This window comes from Cetorhinus maximus, chromosome 5 (assembly GCF_964194155.1).
Source record: "Cetorhinus maximus chromosome 5, sCetMax3.hap1.1, whole genome shotgun sequence".
Taxonomy (NCBI): domain Eukaryota; kingdom Metazoa; phylum Chordata; class Chondrichthyes; order Lamniformes; family Cetorhinidae; genus Cetorhinus; species Cetorhinus maximus.
In genome coordinates this window covers 59,228,382-59,246,339 of record NC_135883.1, presented here as the reverse complement: position 1 = coordinate 59,246,339, position 17,958 = coordinate 59,228,382, and the positions used below count along the sequence as shown (strand labels likewise).

Sequence of the window (17,958 nt, the reverse complement as noted above, 5' to 3'; positions counted from 1 at the left end):
TGAATGGCCTGCTTCTGCTCCTATTTTGTATGTTTGTATGAAAGAAATGTCATGATAATGAAGGTAAAACACTGAATTGCATATTGGACTTTACAACTAGGACCTGCTGCTGCAGGGTGACTCCCTAACAGGTAATGGAACCCCACCCTGTTGGCAGACAAGGTACTTCTAAAGACATCCATAAACTAATTGCTTCCTTCGGTAGAGACAATGGGACATAATGGAAGGTGAGTATCACCTCATCAAGAAATCCTGTGAGCAATACCCAGATAGATTTGTGAATTTGCTTCCCACTTGGAATATAGAAAGAAGGGGTTAAAAGTGAGCTGGAAAGCTGCCCTGGTGTCTGTCTGTTGGTGGGTATTCTGAGAGAGAGCAAGTGCTGGAAGTTTGACTCAAAAGCAACAGCCACACACACTACCCCTTCAAATCGGCATTTTGCAGTTATCCCGATCTCTCTATCGAATTCAACTCTAATGGAACATCGAAACCAACTATTCATCTACCGGAGTCAACTCTACTGGATCCTCGAGACTGACTATTAATATATTAATATACCGGAGTCGACTTTACTGGAACCACGAAATTCATCTACCAAAGTCAACTCCACTGGAACCTTGATCCAATTATTCATCTACCGGAGTCAATTCTACTGAAATTTCAATCACAACGGCTGCAACATTGAATCCCCTACTCCCCACAAGTCAAAGACTGTTCCGTACACCCCTCTTTAAAAATACAAACATATATATATTCACTTACTTCAAGCTAAATTCTTACTTTTAACCTATATGACTGTATATGCATGTGCTTTATCTTTTCTTGCCTTTAGTAGTTAATAAACTTCCTCTTACCTTTAACTCAAGAAAGTCTGATCAGATTGGCTCCTTCAAAACCACAACGATTGGGTCTGGGAGAAAGGTATTCGCGAAAGGGATCCTTTTTAGATTAAATCTCGTTGCGACCAACAGAGGGCAGGGGATCGGAACAAAGACAGGGAGCCAGTTCATCCCTCCTCACCCGGGGCATAACAATTTGGGGGTGTCCAAGCCAGATGGTGACAAATTGAGGGGTCTAGCCTGGATCAGTAACTTTTGGGAACCTCATCTGGGGGTGAGTCGTAACAGGAAGAGAGGCAACTGAGTGTCAAAGGTATTGAAAGCTGCTATTTCAGGCCATGAGCCTAGATATTGATCATCAGTAAATAACTATCCTTGCATTGTCTCATTTAACATCACGGTCATAATAACCACTACAAATAAAATGATTTATTGAGTGTATGCTATATGTTCTGTTAAGATTATTTCTTGATTATTGAAAGAAAAGGAAGGTGGTCTTTGAAAAGTGGCTTAAAATCAATAGCGATGACATGAATTTTGCTCATATTTGCTAACGATAGGTTCTGCAAAAATGTAGTAAAAGGTCACATTTCATGGCATCTGCACGAAGAGTTCTAATCATTAAGTTATTACAGATGACCTTTACCTGTATTGGTTGAGTTGTGTTCGGTACAAAAAGTGTATAGATTCCAGTTGCTCGAAGTCCTGATTTGTAAGCATCAGCACAGTCTTTAAAGTGGATTTGTTCCTCTTTGGCTACAAACGAGCTTTTGACTGTAATATAAAACAAATAGCAATTCAGTTTTTTTTAAAAATCAACATTTTAAACAGTCATGTTTGCACAATACATGGAGTCATTTAAAGAATTTACACAAACTATGCACCTTCATTTAATCATTGTGATTTGAGAGTTGTGGCTTGGTTCTGCAAACAAATTTGGGAGTCAAGTTAATGGACTTAAGGAGTTAAAGACCACAACAACTGAAGTGGAAATATTGTTTTACACTGGTCAAGAAAATAAATGTTGCTTAGGTTTAGTTATTAGTGTTAGACATTCATTGGGAGGTTTTCTTTTATAGCACTGTTTAAAGCTGTAATAGAAGCAGATAATACATGATTATCAATCACAGGATGGAATTCATGAGTCCTTGTAGTGTTGTAATATTTGTGTTATGACAAAAGGAATTTCAAGCGATGCCTATCATTTTTACCCATCCACTCTCTCATTTAGTAAGTAATACAGGAAATACCTTGCCTTTTCTGCAAGTTATAGTTTATTGCTTCCATAACAGCTTGCAACTGAAAGCCCCATTGTGAAAGTTCACACTCTTTAATCTCTGGGGAATACGCACAGACGGTAATGTTAATGAAAGCAGCCAGATTTTGCTAACCAGTATAAACAGGCTTCATTTCCAAAGTTTGAGCTCAGTATCTTGCACTTTCTCTCAGCAGCTAATGTTTATTGAAGGCCCAGTTTTAGTTTTGTAACAGCTCTGATTTAGAACAGCATATTGCAAAAGAACGGGCACTGTGTAAGCAGATAAAATGTGGTGTGAAACTTGATTAAGTTCAAGATTTGCTTAGTTTTGCCAAGGACAATCTGCAGATTTCATGCAGTAAACTAATAAAATCTTTCTGAAAATGGCCCATGATGGGAGATATCAAATTAAACCACAATCTTGTTTTTAAAATAATAACTTGCATTTTTTTTGTTGGCAATCGAGAGGTTTTCATTAGCAGCAAAACATTTTGTGGTTCTGGAATTTTCTTGGAGTTAGGCAACTGTTGTAAAGTTCTTCAACGGTACACAAACATCTGCTGTTAGGATAGCTGTCAAGGTCTGTATGCAATGAATACTAACAGGATGCTCCTGAGAACAGTCACCGTTGTATGCTATTAATGGATTTTTTTTAAAAAAGCAGCTGTAATCTGCATTTGTGTTCTTACAGATCCTTTACAAACATTTTGTATAACAACTTTTAAAGAATCATTCCGTTTCCTGGTCAAAAGGGTTGAAGATATGGACAAATACTCACAGCTATTAGGGGATACCAGATTAATCAGATTGTGAACAGTCTCCATCAGGTCAAGTTGCTGTTTCTGAAGGACTGTGTTGTTTAATGTTGCTGTAACCAGTTGCTTTTCCAGTTCCTCTATGATGGAATTCTGTCGTGTTACTAACTCTTGGAGCTGCCCTTTTTCTTGCTTCAGTGACTCGAGTTCAGCTGCATGTTTGTCTTCCATTTCCAAGACTTTTTGTTCCAGTAATCTAATAATAAGAAACTAAATTGCTTTAGTGCAACTTTTGCATGATTAAGATAGCAGCTTTATGACCAAAGTGAATAGGAAAATTTATCACCTCGCAGTGGGGAAGTGTATCACAGCACAGCATGTTGCCCTCATTAACTACAAAAACAAAACACTGTGGATGCTGAAAATCTGAAATAAAATCAGAAAGTGCCGGGAATACTCAGCAGGTCTGATAGTGTCTGTGAAGAGAGAAACTGAGTTAACGTTTCAGGTCTATGACCTTTTCAAAGAGTTCCATCTGGTCAAAATGAGGTCACATGCTATGCTGTGATGCAATTGCCTGCTATGAGGTGAAAAATTTCCCCATTCACTTTGTGATGAAAGGTCACAGGTCTGAAATGTCAACTCTGTTTATCTCTCCACATATGCTGCCAGACCTGCTGAGTATTTCCAGCATTTTATGTTTTTATTTCTGAAAATCAGTTGGTGATATATTTATTATAAAAAGTAAACTTCTGGATTAACACAAAATGAAATGAATAGAATTATATGTCATAGATAAATATTCTAAATTTTAGTGATTGCAACTAAAGTTTCAATTTGTGAAAAGTTTGGACAGAAAAGTTGTTAGTAAAGGCCAGCTAACTATATATAGATAAAAAATTAGAAATTTTAATGCAGGTAACATAATTTAAAATATTTAAAACTTACCATTAAAATTATCCAGAGCCTCTTACAATTATGCCTAATAATTTTTGCCCTGGAGGCCTAAGCCCCCTTGGGACATGCAACTTGAGCTTTTCTGGGGGCATGGCTGCAGTCTACATTCCTGTTACAGCTGCTTTCTGGCTCATGCTACAGCCACTGCCATCTTCGCATCTCATGCTGTAACTGTTGCAACATTCTGGCCTCCTGGTGCAACTATGACCACTGTCAGTGTTTCTGCTGCTGCTGCATTGGGCTCTTTCTTTTGTCTTGAGGCTGCAGATTTTCTCTAATCTTACAACTGCTTTTTTTCTAATATGCCAGTGCTTTGTGCTGCTCCACTGTCCAAACTGCCTGTTAACCTAAGTGCTGCCAAGCCCCATGTCAATTCACAGGGACCTTCATCATGTATATTTTTGAAGTTGGAACAGGAAGGATGTATATTTTGAAGAAGGGAGGGGTTCAAGAGCTATTATGTATAGCCCAGTTGAAACAAATTCATATAGTGCAGCTGATGTAATGATAAGCTTAATTATTCTATATTCTGTAGGTGATTTGTTTGCCACATTCTGAATATTGGTACCAAATCTTCAAAAGGATTTAATGTGTGGAGAAATGAGCAACACATTCCAGTATTTATGGCCTTAACATATGTAGAGATGTTCACAGAACTAAATATGTTTTCATTCGAGAAAACCCGGAGTTTCATTTTATTGTCTTTGTGGTGGGGGAAGGGAAAAGCTTTGCAGAATCTTTTCAAGAGACTTAAGTGAAATACAGATGGTTCAGGATGAAACAAATTGTCCATGGTTTGTTAAAGAAATTAGCATTATGCACCAAATGGACTTCTTTTCATTCCATACTTCCTTGTAGAATATAATCCTCCAATTTTTCTTCCTTGTTGGAAAGAAGCTACGGCTTCTGGCACGAGTGAAATGGATGGTGGAGGTATTATTTCAATCACAGCGCACTGTTAAACCTACTGAACACCCTGGTGCTTTTAAGGCAGCTAGTGATATAAATGTTAGGTTATGACAATCAAAATGACTATGGATCCTTAACATCCTCTTTGGAGTAGATCATGCCTCTTCAGAGGGGGCAGGACTCTTGGATGAAAATGTCTTTCATGGGAGCCAACTGGGGCCAAAGTTGGCAAAAGTGATATGATCTTGTATTTTAACAGTATAATTCCCAAGTTAGCTACAGACCTCAGACCTCCTCCAGAATGAAAGACATGAATCGTCTGCATTGTCATGGAAATTCTTTCATATTATAGCTGAAACTTTGAAATTCACTGTCACCTTATTAACTGTACCCAGTCAAAGGATGGTTTGTCAGAGAAATTTACTTTATCAATTCCACAGCCCATTAAACTGCATAAATTAACAACAAATCACCTATAGTTCTGGATACAAACATTGACTTCACAACCCTGTCTGTGTGGTTGAAATACATATAGCAAATAAATTACTCCAGCTCTCTCAAATAAGTTATAATTAAATTTACCTCGGTGTTGACTTGATTTTTTAAAATTTGGTTTCTCGCATCATCTTTCCCTGCCTGCCCTTCTTCATATTCAGCTTGGACTTAATTTTTCTCATTGGTATAAAGTTATTTTCTATGGAGTTGGGAGAGAGATTTCACCAACTCACTCCATAGAACCATCCAGTGGCCAGAGGTTGAAATACATTGTGACAGCCCACATAGCAAATTTGAATATGAAATGGCAATTTAAAACGGTACACGTTTACAGAAAAGCACAATGAAAAATTGAGGCAAAAGGAGTAAGGTTTGCGAACAGTATGTGGGCAGTCTGCAGAATTTTTAATTTAAGTTTCGAATTATTACTAAGAGAATGAGGAATAAGATTAGGAGCAATTCATTCGCACGCAACTTTGTTGGAAGGTGGAATCTTTCATCACACGGAGTATTGGAGTAGAGATCCTGGCTGCTTTTCAAGGAAAAATTAAATAAATATAAAAGATACCAGGCTCTGTAGCAAATGTTAAATTTGCTCTGAATTGCCCAAATAGAGCTGAACATGGGTACAATGAACCATTCTCTGCTGTAAACTTCTATGGTTTTATTAATATAAAAGTTGATCTTCTATGGCACTACATGTAGGAGTAAAGATCACGTGTAGTCTTCAGATCAAATAGGATTAAAAGGTGGGGGATAATTGGACATGGGTGCACAAATGTAATTCAGTGCCCACTTGAAAGACAGACATTCTGCCCTATTTCATTTGAAATTTTATCCTTTATAGCAAACCCATAGTAATTCAAGAGATAGAGCCTGTTTGGAGTAATGGAGTTTCTCTACATTACAGGCTGGGGAGTTTGGAGACACAAGGCTGAGGCATGACAAGTTTATATAGATAGTTTTCATTATAAACATGAACCTAGGAATTAATAGAAATAGTTGGTGTGAAGTAATGTTTTGTAAACAGGAAGTGCATTTAGATAGGCATTATGGCATTTTTAGGATTGTAAATAGATACATGGTTACTATTACCAGAGCAATGTGCCAAGTGTAGGATCCTGTCCATGACATTTCTCTGCTGGACTTCAAGTGCCACATCTGACTCTACACATCACATTCCAAAATAAAGGTAAATTAAAAGAATTCTGCAAGAGTATAAAATGTCCACAAAAGAGTTGGGATATCCACATTCTCTTAATTGACACTCATATGAATTCATCCAGTGTTTATATAATAGCAGAAGCCTCTTAATTGACCTCTAAATAAACCCAGAGTTCTGTGTCAACCCAGTATTGCAAAACAATTAGAAATTAGGGGATACAAACCTATAGTTTACACACTATGAACCCCTCTACCTTATAAAATAGTGAATTTTTTGGCCCAGGACATCCATGCTTGATACATAACTTAACAGCAGCAACAAAACCAGGAATAGAGTGAAGTATTGGAACAGAGAATCATTTAATTATTATAGTACTGAAGGGTGGTGCAAAGTGACCACACTGAGATGACAACTTTGCTTCCAAAATTCTAGCTCCAGTGCTAACTTAAAATCTTAAATATGACTTTTAAGGAGAGAATTCCTGCTGTTCGACATCTGTCCATAGCTAAAGATACAAGCACTTGCCTGTGGATGAAGTGTGAAAATGTTGGTACTTTTGCCTGCCTTGTGTTCCATGAATGAAGTACACACAAATACTGGGAGTGAGATGCTTTTCAAAAAAATTATTGCAAATATGTTTTATGCCGAAGTGTCAGTCGTGGCTCAGTGGTAGCACTCTTGCCTCTGAATCAGCAGCCTATCGGTTCCAGTCCCAATCCAAACATAGCAGCACATGTCCCAGGCTGACACTTCAGTGCAGTGTTGGGGGAGTGTTGCACTAGGGAGCTCTTCCCCCAGCGTCCTAGCCAATATTTATCCCTCAAATGACATCACTTAAAAAAAAAATTTATGCTATCATCTCATTGCTGCCCATGGGACTTTACAGTGAGCAAGTTAGCTGCCGCATTTTCTAAATTGCAACACTGACTATGCTTCAAAAAGCACTTCATTGTAAAGCGCTTTGGGATGCACTGAGGTTGCAAAAGGAACTTTATAAATGTAAGTTCTTTTTTAAGTCAAAAATAACCCCTGCTACAAGGACTCCCCCTCAAATCCCATTGTTTAGCTGTGACCCTTGCTGCTGATTGAAACTCAAACTGTACAAAATCCTGAGAGAGGAACCAGCACATGATTTCAGTGGGTTCAGGCCTAGGGTTGTTTGTGGAATTTGCAGTTTGTGGCTGTGCCATATGCCATTTCCTTCGTCTCCGAGCCCAGCTGAGATGGCGAGATTGGAGCTTGCAATGTAAAATCAAATCATGCAATCTCTCGAACACATTGGGAATCCCCAGTCTCCGTCCTCTTGTTCCCTATTCACCAACCAATAGAAACAATCTTATACTATTTACCAACAGCTAAAGCCCCTGGTTTCACTCTCCCTTTTACTAACTACTCCTCTCTTGGTGTCATCCCACTCATCATATTACTCGTGTTGTTCTGCTCAACTCTGCAAGAAATGCTGGGCACCAAGCCCACCCAAATCCAATACAGACATCTCCCCCCTCGCCTAAGCCCCAATTCCCCCTCCAAACACAAATTCCTCACTCTTTCCCCCGCAACTTGCCCATGCCACAATCTCCCAAACCCCATTTCGTAGACCCCCCCACTCTCCCCTGAGCCCCATTCCTCAGCCTCCCATTCCCCTCCCAAGCACTTTCCTCCCAACCCTTCATCTGCTATTACCCTCTCTCTCTGTCTCCACCCCCCCCCCAATTCACAATTACCCAAATCCCATTTCCCTGACTCCCAATCTTCTGTCCTCTCATCCCTGTTGACCCAGCTGAACCCTTTCCCACACTGCACCTCATCTGGCTACATGTCTCTCTCCTTGCTACAAGCCACTCCCATTTCAGAACACAGACCAAGGTTGGGGGTGGGGGTGGGGTTGGGGTTGTATCTCTGTTGGTGGAAGGAGCTGCTGAGATCACAGAGTGGGGAGAAGAGTGACTCCAGCACAGAACTTAAGGAAGCAGCTCTCCCTCTGGACTGAAGTGTAGAAACGTGGCTAGATCTTGTGCCCACCTTGTGTCCCAATGAATGAAGTACACACAAAATCTAGGAGTGAGACTCACCACAGCACACATTTGTCCAGGTGGAATTGTACGTTTGACACCCTGTGCTAAAACAACAGTGCAATTATGTAATGTCTGATTTAACTCACAAGAGTCAACTTATTCAGATGTCTCAATTTTACCGTACTCACCATCAAGGCAGCATGGAACAAGTATGGCATCAAGGAGGCCAACAAAACTGAGGTCAATAGGGTGAAAGGGAAGAGCCCTTTGGTTTGGAGCATTACTTGATACAAAACAGGATCTGGTTATGATTATCAGAAACTAATCACTGCAACCCTGGGACATCATTGCAGGAGTTCCTCAGGAATCACCCTTATCCCAACCATCATCAGCTGCTTCATCAGTTATCTCTTCTCTATCAAAGTCAGGAGTGGAGCAGTTTTCTGATGATTCCACTGGAAACAGCTCCATCAACAACAACTCTGATAATTAAGTATCCTGTGCCAATTTACAACAGGACCTGGATAACATCCAGAGTTGGGCTGACAACTGGCAGGTAACATTTACGCCACATAAACGTCATAATGACCAACTCGAACAAGAGAAAACCCAGCCATCTGACTTTTAAACTATAACACTATTATTGAGACTGCAATAGCAACATCTTGAGAGACACCACTAACCAGTGCTTAACTGGACCAACCATTATCCAGCGCAGAAAAGAACATATGCTGCATGCACAGTAATGAGAAGAGTCCCGACCACCTTGAAGATTGAAGTCAGGCGTGTGATGGATTACTGACCTGAGTTGGTGGAGCTGCAAAAACAGTCAAGAAGCGGAAAGCAATCCAGTCTGTTTCATCAGCCTGATGCCACTGGAATCAATGTTCCACCCCTGGGTACATAGTAGGTGCGACATGTATAATCTACAGGATGCACTGCAGCAATTCACCTCAGTAACTTGGACAAAACCTCTCTGCTGTTTGACCTCTACCACCAAGAACGATGAGCAGCAATATCATGGGAACGCTATCATCATTCTGAGATCTAGTTGTCACCTAATATCCTAACTTAAGCATATATGTTGTTTCTCTATCATCATTGGCTCAATATCCTGGAATTACATATGCAGCACCATTAGCACATAGACTGCAGCTTTTCAGGGAGAAAGCACACTGTAACCTCATTAGGGCTACTGTTAGAATTGGGGCATTAAATCCAGTTTTGGCAGCATTATCAAGGAAAAGATAAACATACCGAAGATATTTTTCACGGTCATTGATTACGTAGTGCTGAGTCCAAAAATCAAGTTACTCGGGACGTTTCCTCAACCTAGTGTTCTCAAAAATACAGTAACAACTGTAGGAAGGTTTGACATTAAATTTTTAAAAAGGTTTCTGAAAATAGTTGTGTATTTAAATCTAGTCCGATTGCCACTTACAAAGAAAAAATTGCATTTATTACTTTGACAATTTTTTCAATAGGATAGTGCAAAAACTGTATTTTCAGTTTAACTTAATCATTTTGGCAAAAACCGAAAAGGATTAAAATCACCATACAACATTCCAAAACCCATCTGTAAATTAAGTAATTGCAACTTCAGAGTAAGCAAACGAAGGGTGAAGTGAGCTGCATATTGAACATTTTTGTGGTAATATATTTGTTACATTTGTTCATTGTTTATGCCAGTTTGCAATCACTGAAATATTGAGAAAGCAGTATGATGTTCCTTTAGCCTCTTAGAAACTGTATTGCCAGATGCCTATAGAGACTAGAAAATAACAGCCAAACTTTTGAGGATGGTTTGTAATCTCATCAGTTTAGCCTTAATTTTACTATTGGATCAGCAAAGCTTTTTTGGTATAGTTGCTATAAACCAGTGCTGAAATTTAATATTGCACTGTAACTGAATTGATGCTTAACTCGTTGAAGTCCAAAGTCATACACATCCAAAGCGAATACAAGAGGAATACGTTCTATTCTGTGTAGAATTAGTTTATTTTATTCCTGTTGTGTTCTACAAAATGTTTTTAGAATCCATTTGTACCTTTCCCCAGTTGACTGCAGTGCAAGAAATGGAATGCAAACAATTGTAATGTGAGCTGAAGTCAAGTTTGGTTGTTTTTTTTTAAAGCTATAATACTGGACACGTGACACGCTGCTTTTCCCTTATTTCTACCTTTCCATGTTAAGTCTAGCTGACCCTAGGACTCAAGTTTAAGTTTGTAACACTTTGGGAAATAAATCATGAAGCCATCTATGACAGAGAAAAGATTGATGCAAAAAACAGTCCCTAGTAAGTGAATTTACACTGTTTTAGATGATTGGTTGTCCAAGCAGGAAATGACTGAATTATAAAATATTTGCAACAAATTAGTATCCAGTGGTTCCAACAACTACATCTGTTGCAGGAGCATTTTTCAAGCAAACTATATTTGATTTAACAACAAACTTTTGAGAAAACTGCCTTAAATTATATCTATGAGGAGACATGATTACAACAATATGAAGGACAAAAAAGTTAGGGTGATGAGTTCGGTGAAACTGCCCTTCAACCGTTTAGAATTAAGGTTCAAATACAGCCTAAAAAGTTGAGTGTTGATGTGATTTATGCAAACGCAATCTAATCTAATGAGCATGCCCACAGGAACTGCCCCTACAGTGCACAATTGGCAATAAAACAATCAGGCAAAGCTAAGCTATTTCAGTAACCAACACATGAAAAAATTCTGCTCACTATCTCTTCACTTTCTCCTTTGAACAGATTTGCTTTAGACAAAGCAAAGTGATCCCACAACTAATGGAGCAGACCAAAGCTCTGCAGTACTGCCACATCCAGTCATGAATGGTGGTGGACAATTAAACACCTAACTGGGAGGCTCCAAAAATATCCCCAACCTTAATGGTGGAAGAGCCCAGCATGTCAGTACAAAAGACGAGGCTAAAGCATTTGCAGCTACCTTCAATCAGAAATGCTGAGTGGTCGATCCATCTTGGCCTCATGCTGAGGTCCCCAACAGTCTTCAGACATTTTGATTCATTCCATGTGATACCAAGAGATAGCTGAAGGCACTGGAGCAAAGGCTTTGGGCCCTGACAACATCCAAGTTGTTGTGTTGAAGACTTGTGCCACAAAACTAACCGTGTCCTTAACCAAGCTGTTCCAGCATAACTACAACAGTGGCATCTATCAATGTGGAAAATTACCAAGTTATGCCCTATCCACAAAAAGCAGAACAAGTTGTTATGAATGCAAAGTTTTATAAGATGATTATGATTTGGGACTGTCTCTTTAATTCAATGTAAAATGGAGGAATTGAGAGTGCCATGTGATCTGCTATGAGTTCTACCTGACAACAGGCCTGCGTGCCTTGGTTACCATGGGTCAGGGGGCCCAAGGTCAGAGGCTACTGAAATATATGCACTTTATAGCTGAAAACAAAGGCACGGGCAGCTGGGCTGACTGTGATTAGACTTTAAGTCTCTGAATTTGTTTGTCAGAAAGAGAGAGGGAGGTCTCACAGACACAAAAGGCTGCAACTGGCTTGGTCAGCAGAGTGGAGAAGGCTGCAAGATCTCTGCAAATGACCAAGCAGAATATGGGAGGGAGGAAGGACAGCCTCTGGTGGAAAAGATACACCCCGTGACACTCTAAGGACTCTGGAAGATTGCCCTAGTGAGGCCAGGAGGAGAAATCGCTGGAGTGGACCTTACAGCTGGTAGCAATTTGGGAATTATCTGAAAACTGAGGGAAGCTCCATTTGACAGTCACAGGACATTATGACTCAGCGAAAGAGGGAGACATGAACTCATTGGAAGCTGAGACTGACCGTGGTTCATTTCCTAGAAAGATTGTAATCATGTGGAGAGTGTGCTGTATGGTATATATATGCGGGTGGGGTATCAGCTGTATTAAGATATTATTAAGGGTTACCTTTTCTATGGTTTAGAGTATTAGTTGCCTACAAGGTAATGTTTAATTTGGTTGCTTTTATTTGGTTTGTTACAAAAGAAGTCAAAAACTTAAAATCTTGTTCAATTCCTTTAAGTTGGTAGCAATCAACCCCCAATCATTAGCAAAGTGATGAAAGGTGTCTTTGGCAGTGCTGTCATGTGGCACTTTCTCAGCAACAACCTGCTCACTGATACTTAGTTTGGGTTCTGCTGGGCCACTCAGCTCCAGACTTCATCACAGTCTTGGCCCAAAAATAAACAAAAGAGCTGAATTCCAGGAGTAAGGTGAGAGTGACTGCCCCAGGGCATTGCTGGAGGATTTAAGTTGACCAGAAATTTAAATGGACCAACCATACAAATACTTGGCTACAAGAGCAAGACAAAGGCTGAGAATTCTACGGTGAGTAACTCACCTCCTGACCCTCCAAAGCCAGTCCACCATCAAGAGTGTGATGGAATACTCTCCACTTGCCTGGACAACAAGCATCAATGGGGGAAACAAATAAAGAATGAAATTAAATGCAGGAAGACTGAAGGCAGATACATTAATTCACCTGAGCAGCAAGTAGCAACGGAAGGAGATGTTGACAAGAAAATTGGAAAAGCTATCTTGGTACATTTTATAAGATCTGGAGAAGCCAAAACATTAGTACTGAAATAATGAAATCTACAGCTCCTTAATTATATCAACATTGTTTTACAGATAAGAGGCCACTAAAGTTAAATCAAGGGAAAGAGAAAATATCTTAACTATGGAGTCCTGAGGAAAATTGCAAAATTAAAATAATTTTTTTGAGCATTTTGAGTACAAGCAGATCAGGCAAATACCAAAAATGAGAGCCAATATACAAATATTGTGAACTGACATGAGAAGGAGAAAAAATAATTACTTTTATTTTTAACATTCTCACCTCTAATTTTAAATCCCTCCATGGACTCACCCCATTCATTCACGTTGTTCAGTTATCAATCAATTATTGTTATTTGGTAGCTATGGAGTTTCCTATCTGTAAGCCCTGTACCTTCCAGGTTTTAACTCAAAGTAGGAGTGGAAATCCATCAGTGTGACCTGCACAGAATGACTATGGGAGTTACGGGCAGAATGACACACACTCATAGTAACACTGATGCTCACTGGACAAGCTTGTATCTCAGTTGGAAAGGATAATACAAGTCGTGGCAATGCAATGGAACTGAAGCACCAAGCCACAGAGAGTGGGTCAAGCAACTGGAGGGAAACCATCTTGCAGATATATCAAACACAAAAAGCAACTGTTTGGTTAAATTTATTACCTTGCGAATTATATGTTTCCTGCACATTATGTGGAAAAGTTATTTCTACTTATGTTACTTGAAAGCTAGATTTTGGCAAAAAGCACTTCAAAAATATTTTGAATAATTTCACAACTTTTCCTCCTTTGTATTTAATTGGTAGCTTTTTCTTTTACTGTTTGCTGAATCTTCACTGGTAGTTTTCCTACTGACTTTTTTTTATTATTGGCTTTCCAATATTTGAATTAATGGGCTTTGTTGAGTGAACAGTGATTTTTGGGGTTTTTTTGGCTCAGGTGATGATCATCTTGGATATGTCACAATTTCAAACATCAGGCATTTTCCCAAGCACTTATGAACACAGAGTAGATGCAAGACTTGTAACATTAGTCACTGCCTCTGATGCCATTGCACTTGGCAAGTCAAGATCAAGAGTGGTCTTTGTAGTAGTTAGGTCTGGTACATACAGGGTTAATGTGGAACTGAGTACAGTACCGCCCATGCAGTGATGTAAGAAGGCACATGACCCAGAGTTAGAGGCAGTCTAGAGATGGACAGAAATGGATAAAGACCTAGGATGCAGTCAGCTCCATACCTGTACCCGCTACTGTATATATGTGCATAGCTGAGAGTTGTTAATAAAACTTGCTGTTAATATACTCAAGACTATGACACCTACTTCATGGTGTCTGAAGCAGGATTCTTCAGGTGAAGCTGTATTACTGGGCTGAAGATAATTGGACCAGGATAGACAGAGATAATTCAGCCTGCATTTTGTTATTATGTATTATAACTTTATTTTTACATCTGCATACACTTCGTGTCACTTTCATTTCATTATGAATTCCGGTCTCCATATTCATAATGGATATTGACTACATAAATTTAATTAATTGTAACTACACTTTTCCACCAAAAGCGGTTCTATACTGCCTCCACTGGCAGGAAAGCGTGTTTACAGTGTTATGTTTACATCTGCAGGTTCCATTGTAAATGTGAACAAAGGGGTTTGTAATGGCAGAAGTTGAAGAGAATTACATGCAGACATAACATATAGATTATAAAATGCAGGCATGAATTTTCTATCACAGAATACCAAAACAGTCAATTTCTTGGGAACCGTAGCAGCTAACAGACAAAGAAGAAATGTTGAAATGAATATGGTGATAGAGGTTCTGATAACTGAAGAGCACTTACCCATTCTTTTCATGTAGTTTAGTAATTTCATTAGTTTGGATCATTATTTGTTTTTCCAATTTATTTGTTGAAAGAGAATTTTCCAAAAGCTGAAGCTCAAGTCTAGATGTTTGATTCAAAACCTGGAAAAATTAGAGGGAAATGTTTATATAGGAGAGAAAAATAATGTTTTTTATTCTTATACTATTTTAATTAGACATGATAATTGTTTCTTAAAATTGGAGTGTTTCTCTAGGCACAATTGGAAATTTTTTTTCTTTCAAGAGCTATTTCAAACAACTGTTTTCTCAAAAAAATAAAAGCTAAAATATTTTGATATCTGAAATGGCAGTTTTTTTTATTCATTGGTGGGATCTGGGCATAGCCGGCAAGTCCAATATTTCTTGCCCATCCCAAATTGCCCCTGAAAAGGGTGGTGGTGAGCTGCTTTCTTGAACCACTGCATTCCATGGCCTGAATTTTTCAGGTGGCGGGCGGGCTCGGCGGGAGCGGTCGCGGAGCCAATCGCCACCCGAGATCAGCTCTGTACCGCCATTTTACATTGGCGGGCCAATTAAGGCCCACCCAGCATAAGACGCAAGCCGTAGCACTCAGTGCTACCTGTGCAGGCGGGGGGAGGAGGGAGAGTCGGGAACATGCGCGCGAAAGAGCGTTTCAATCTCTCTGAGACACGGAGCTGCCTCAAGGAGATTCAATTGGTATAGAAATAATTAAATAAATGGGGAAAAAGTTGAATTAAACATGTCCCCTCATGTGACTGTGTCACATGAGATGGGACATGTTTATATATCTCGGAAAATTTTTTAATTTATTTAATACAGCTAATTAGGAAACCTCATCCTGCTCATGGACGAGGTTTCCTAAAAAACGTGAAGGCCGCTTGGCCTTTTCGCTTGCCTGCCAACCATAAGGTTGGATGGGCAGTGTTAACAATTACCTTAATCACTTTCGTAATGGCCTTAATAGGCCGTTTACATATTGGTGGACGTGCAACCGACTGCGGCGCGCGCCCTCCGAACGAAACATCGCGATGACGTCAGGCCGCACACCCGATGTCATCGCGCGTCATTTTATGCGTAGGCATGTCGGGCCCGGCCCCGCACGCCGACTGAAAAACCCTGCCCCATGTGCTGTAGGTACACCTGCAGTGCTGTTAAGGTGGGATTTCCAAGACTTTGATCCAGTGATAGTGAAAGATCATAGATGCTTACAGAACAGAAGAAGGCCATTTGGCCCACTATGTCCATGCTAGGCTCTCTGGAAGAGCAGTTCAGCTAGTTCTCATCCCCCTGCACCCACCCATCCACCTCCTCCCGTTCCCTAAAGCCTTGTAATTTTTTTTCCCATCATGGACTTATTCAATTTGCATGGTCCCCTTAGAAACCAATGACTTGTAAAAAGATTAACCGACTGAAAAGATCACCCATAAAGATTTAAATTTTAAGACTTTTACTGTAGCAAGCTAAAAGCTACATTGGCTAAGCACTACTTTTGTGGATAATTTATACTCTATAAACTGCAGAAAAGAAATTCCCATTTAGTTTTTAACATGACCAAAAATCTCCCACTAGGGTCACACTTTATAACTGTCCCTTAAGTGGACACTTCATTCTCCAGGAACCAGTCTCAAAATTATTCTCAGCTGACTAACAGTTTTCACAAGGACCAGTCCAACGTCACTCCCAGCTTCCAATGGGTTTGCTTCTCCCTGTTTCACATTACAAGAAGTCATAAGATCGAATGACGTTCAAAATTTTCGGGAGAAGGTCTAAACTGACTAGCAGCAGTAAGATCCTCTCTGGCAGATTTCCCTCCTGGCGGCGCTGGGGCAACTCGTCCATAGGTGCTGTAAAAAGAGGGTGCGGCTTGTCTTCCTTCTGACACTCCAGAACTGCGATGAAGTTCTTTGTGGACTGTGCACTCCGCATTTCTGAAGAAACCGGCCCCGGAAGACTTGAAGAAATGCACGGCAGAGTCATGGCGCAGAAAAGCATGAGCGGAGAGGCATGCTGACGATCATTGCCGCTTCGTAGAAGATCCAGGCCAATAGTTCGGAAAATGTAAGGGGTTGGGAAGTGGTAGAAAATGATTAATTGCTTGCTATAAGCAAAGCCTGCCCAAATGATAAAGAAGAAATGCAGAGAGATAAGTGCTCTGCAAACTGAAATAAAGGAGGAATCTACTGAAGAAAAATTCTAGAAAATTTATTTAGATAAGGGATAAATTTCCCTTCATAAAATAGGATTGAATTATACAACGTGCTTTTTGCCAATTTTATGTTTGGTCTTCACCCGCTCACAAAGGAAAAAGGAGTGGCTCTTGTCAAGATAGGGTTTCAACACCTGTGGTAGTACCTTTCCTAAGGAGCCATTTTTTCATGCTCTGACAATGAAGTCATACTGCCGTAAGCCTGGTGCTATCCTCATCTGTTATCCATGAACAAGCTTTGCGAGCATGGGGCTGCTGGATGACGATCTGAAGTGTAATTTTCCTTTCTTTGTTCCAGAGGGCATTGTGTCAAATTGTACGGCCTAATACCCGTTTCCCTCAGCTGCGATCAAACCTGAGACCTTCCTGGTCTATGTGGCTCAGCTAATCACTGGATAGATTTGCTTAACTAACCTGGTGTGTATGTGTTTTTAACTCGCAAGGTTACTGACTACCTTTTCATCTTGAAAAATATTTGTAGTTCCCATGTCCCAGAAAACATGTTCATTTTTAAGCATAACAGATTGTTAATCAATTAGGTTACAGATGGAGCAATGTGGTCTTCAGGTACAACTTTTAGTCAGTCTAAATTCTGAGTCAAACCATAATGGCGTGTAGTATATTTGGTGGAACAAAGCAATTACTTGAAAAAGCAAAATCTTGTACAACACGTGTACAATTGCTGGATCAACAAACCAGCAACAAAATACAATAATGGCATAATCCACTTTCCAACTTTAAAAAAGTTCACGCGGTTTTTTTTTGCCTTGCTAAAAGAAGGTTCAGCACAAGCATGAGTGGGGACAGTGAAGGAGAAACAGAAGATGAGATTGAACAAGGAATGAGAATAGAAAAGAACATGAAAATGTTGTACAAAAAGAGGAAATTGAGAAAAAATTGAAACAGACTGATGCAAGGATAGATTAAAACAAGA

The 17,958-nt window shown here is 39.7% G+C and overlaps 2 protein-coding genes across 3 annotated transcripts in view; one reads left to right on the top strand and one right to left on the bottom strand.

Moving 5' to 3' along the window:
* Positions 1-17,958, top strand: part of mcph1 (microcephalin 1) — a 370,028-nt gene that overhangs the window by 210,335 nt on the left and 141,735 nt on the right. The gene's annotated exons all lie outside the window — the stretch shown is intronic.
* The window catches only part of LOC144680669 (angiopoietin-2-like), a 105,717-nt gene that overhangs the window by 49,282 nt on the left and 38,477 nt on the right, over positions 1-17,958 (bottom strand). For both annotated transcript variants that reach the window (XM_078541906.1, XM_078541907.1), the window contains exons 3-5: positions 14,817-14,938; positions 2,876-3,108; positions 1,486-1,613 (exon numbers count right to left, since the gene is read on the bottom strand). In XM_078541906.1, coding sequence (XP_078398032.1) covers positions 1,486-1,613; positions 2,876-3,108; positions 14,817-14,938 — 483 coding nt within the window. The remainder of the gene's footprint in view (positions 1-1,485; positions 1,614-2,875; positions 3,109-14,816; positions 14,939-17,958) is intronic.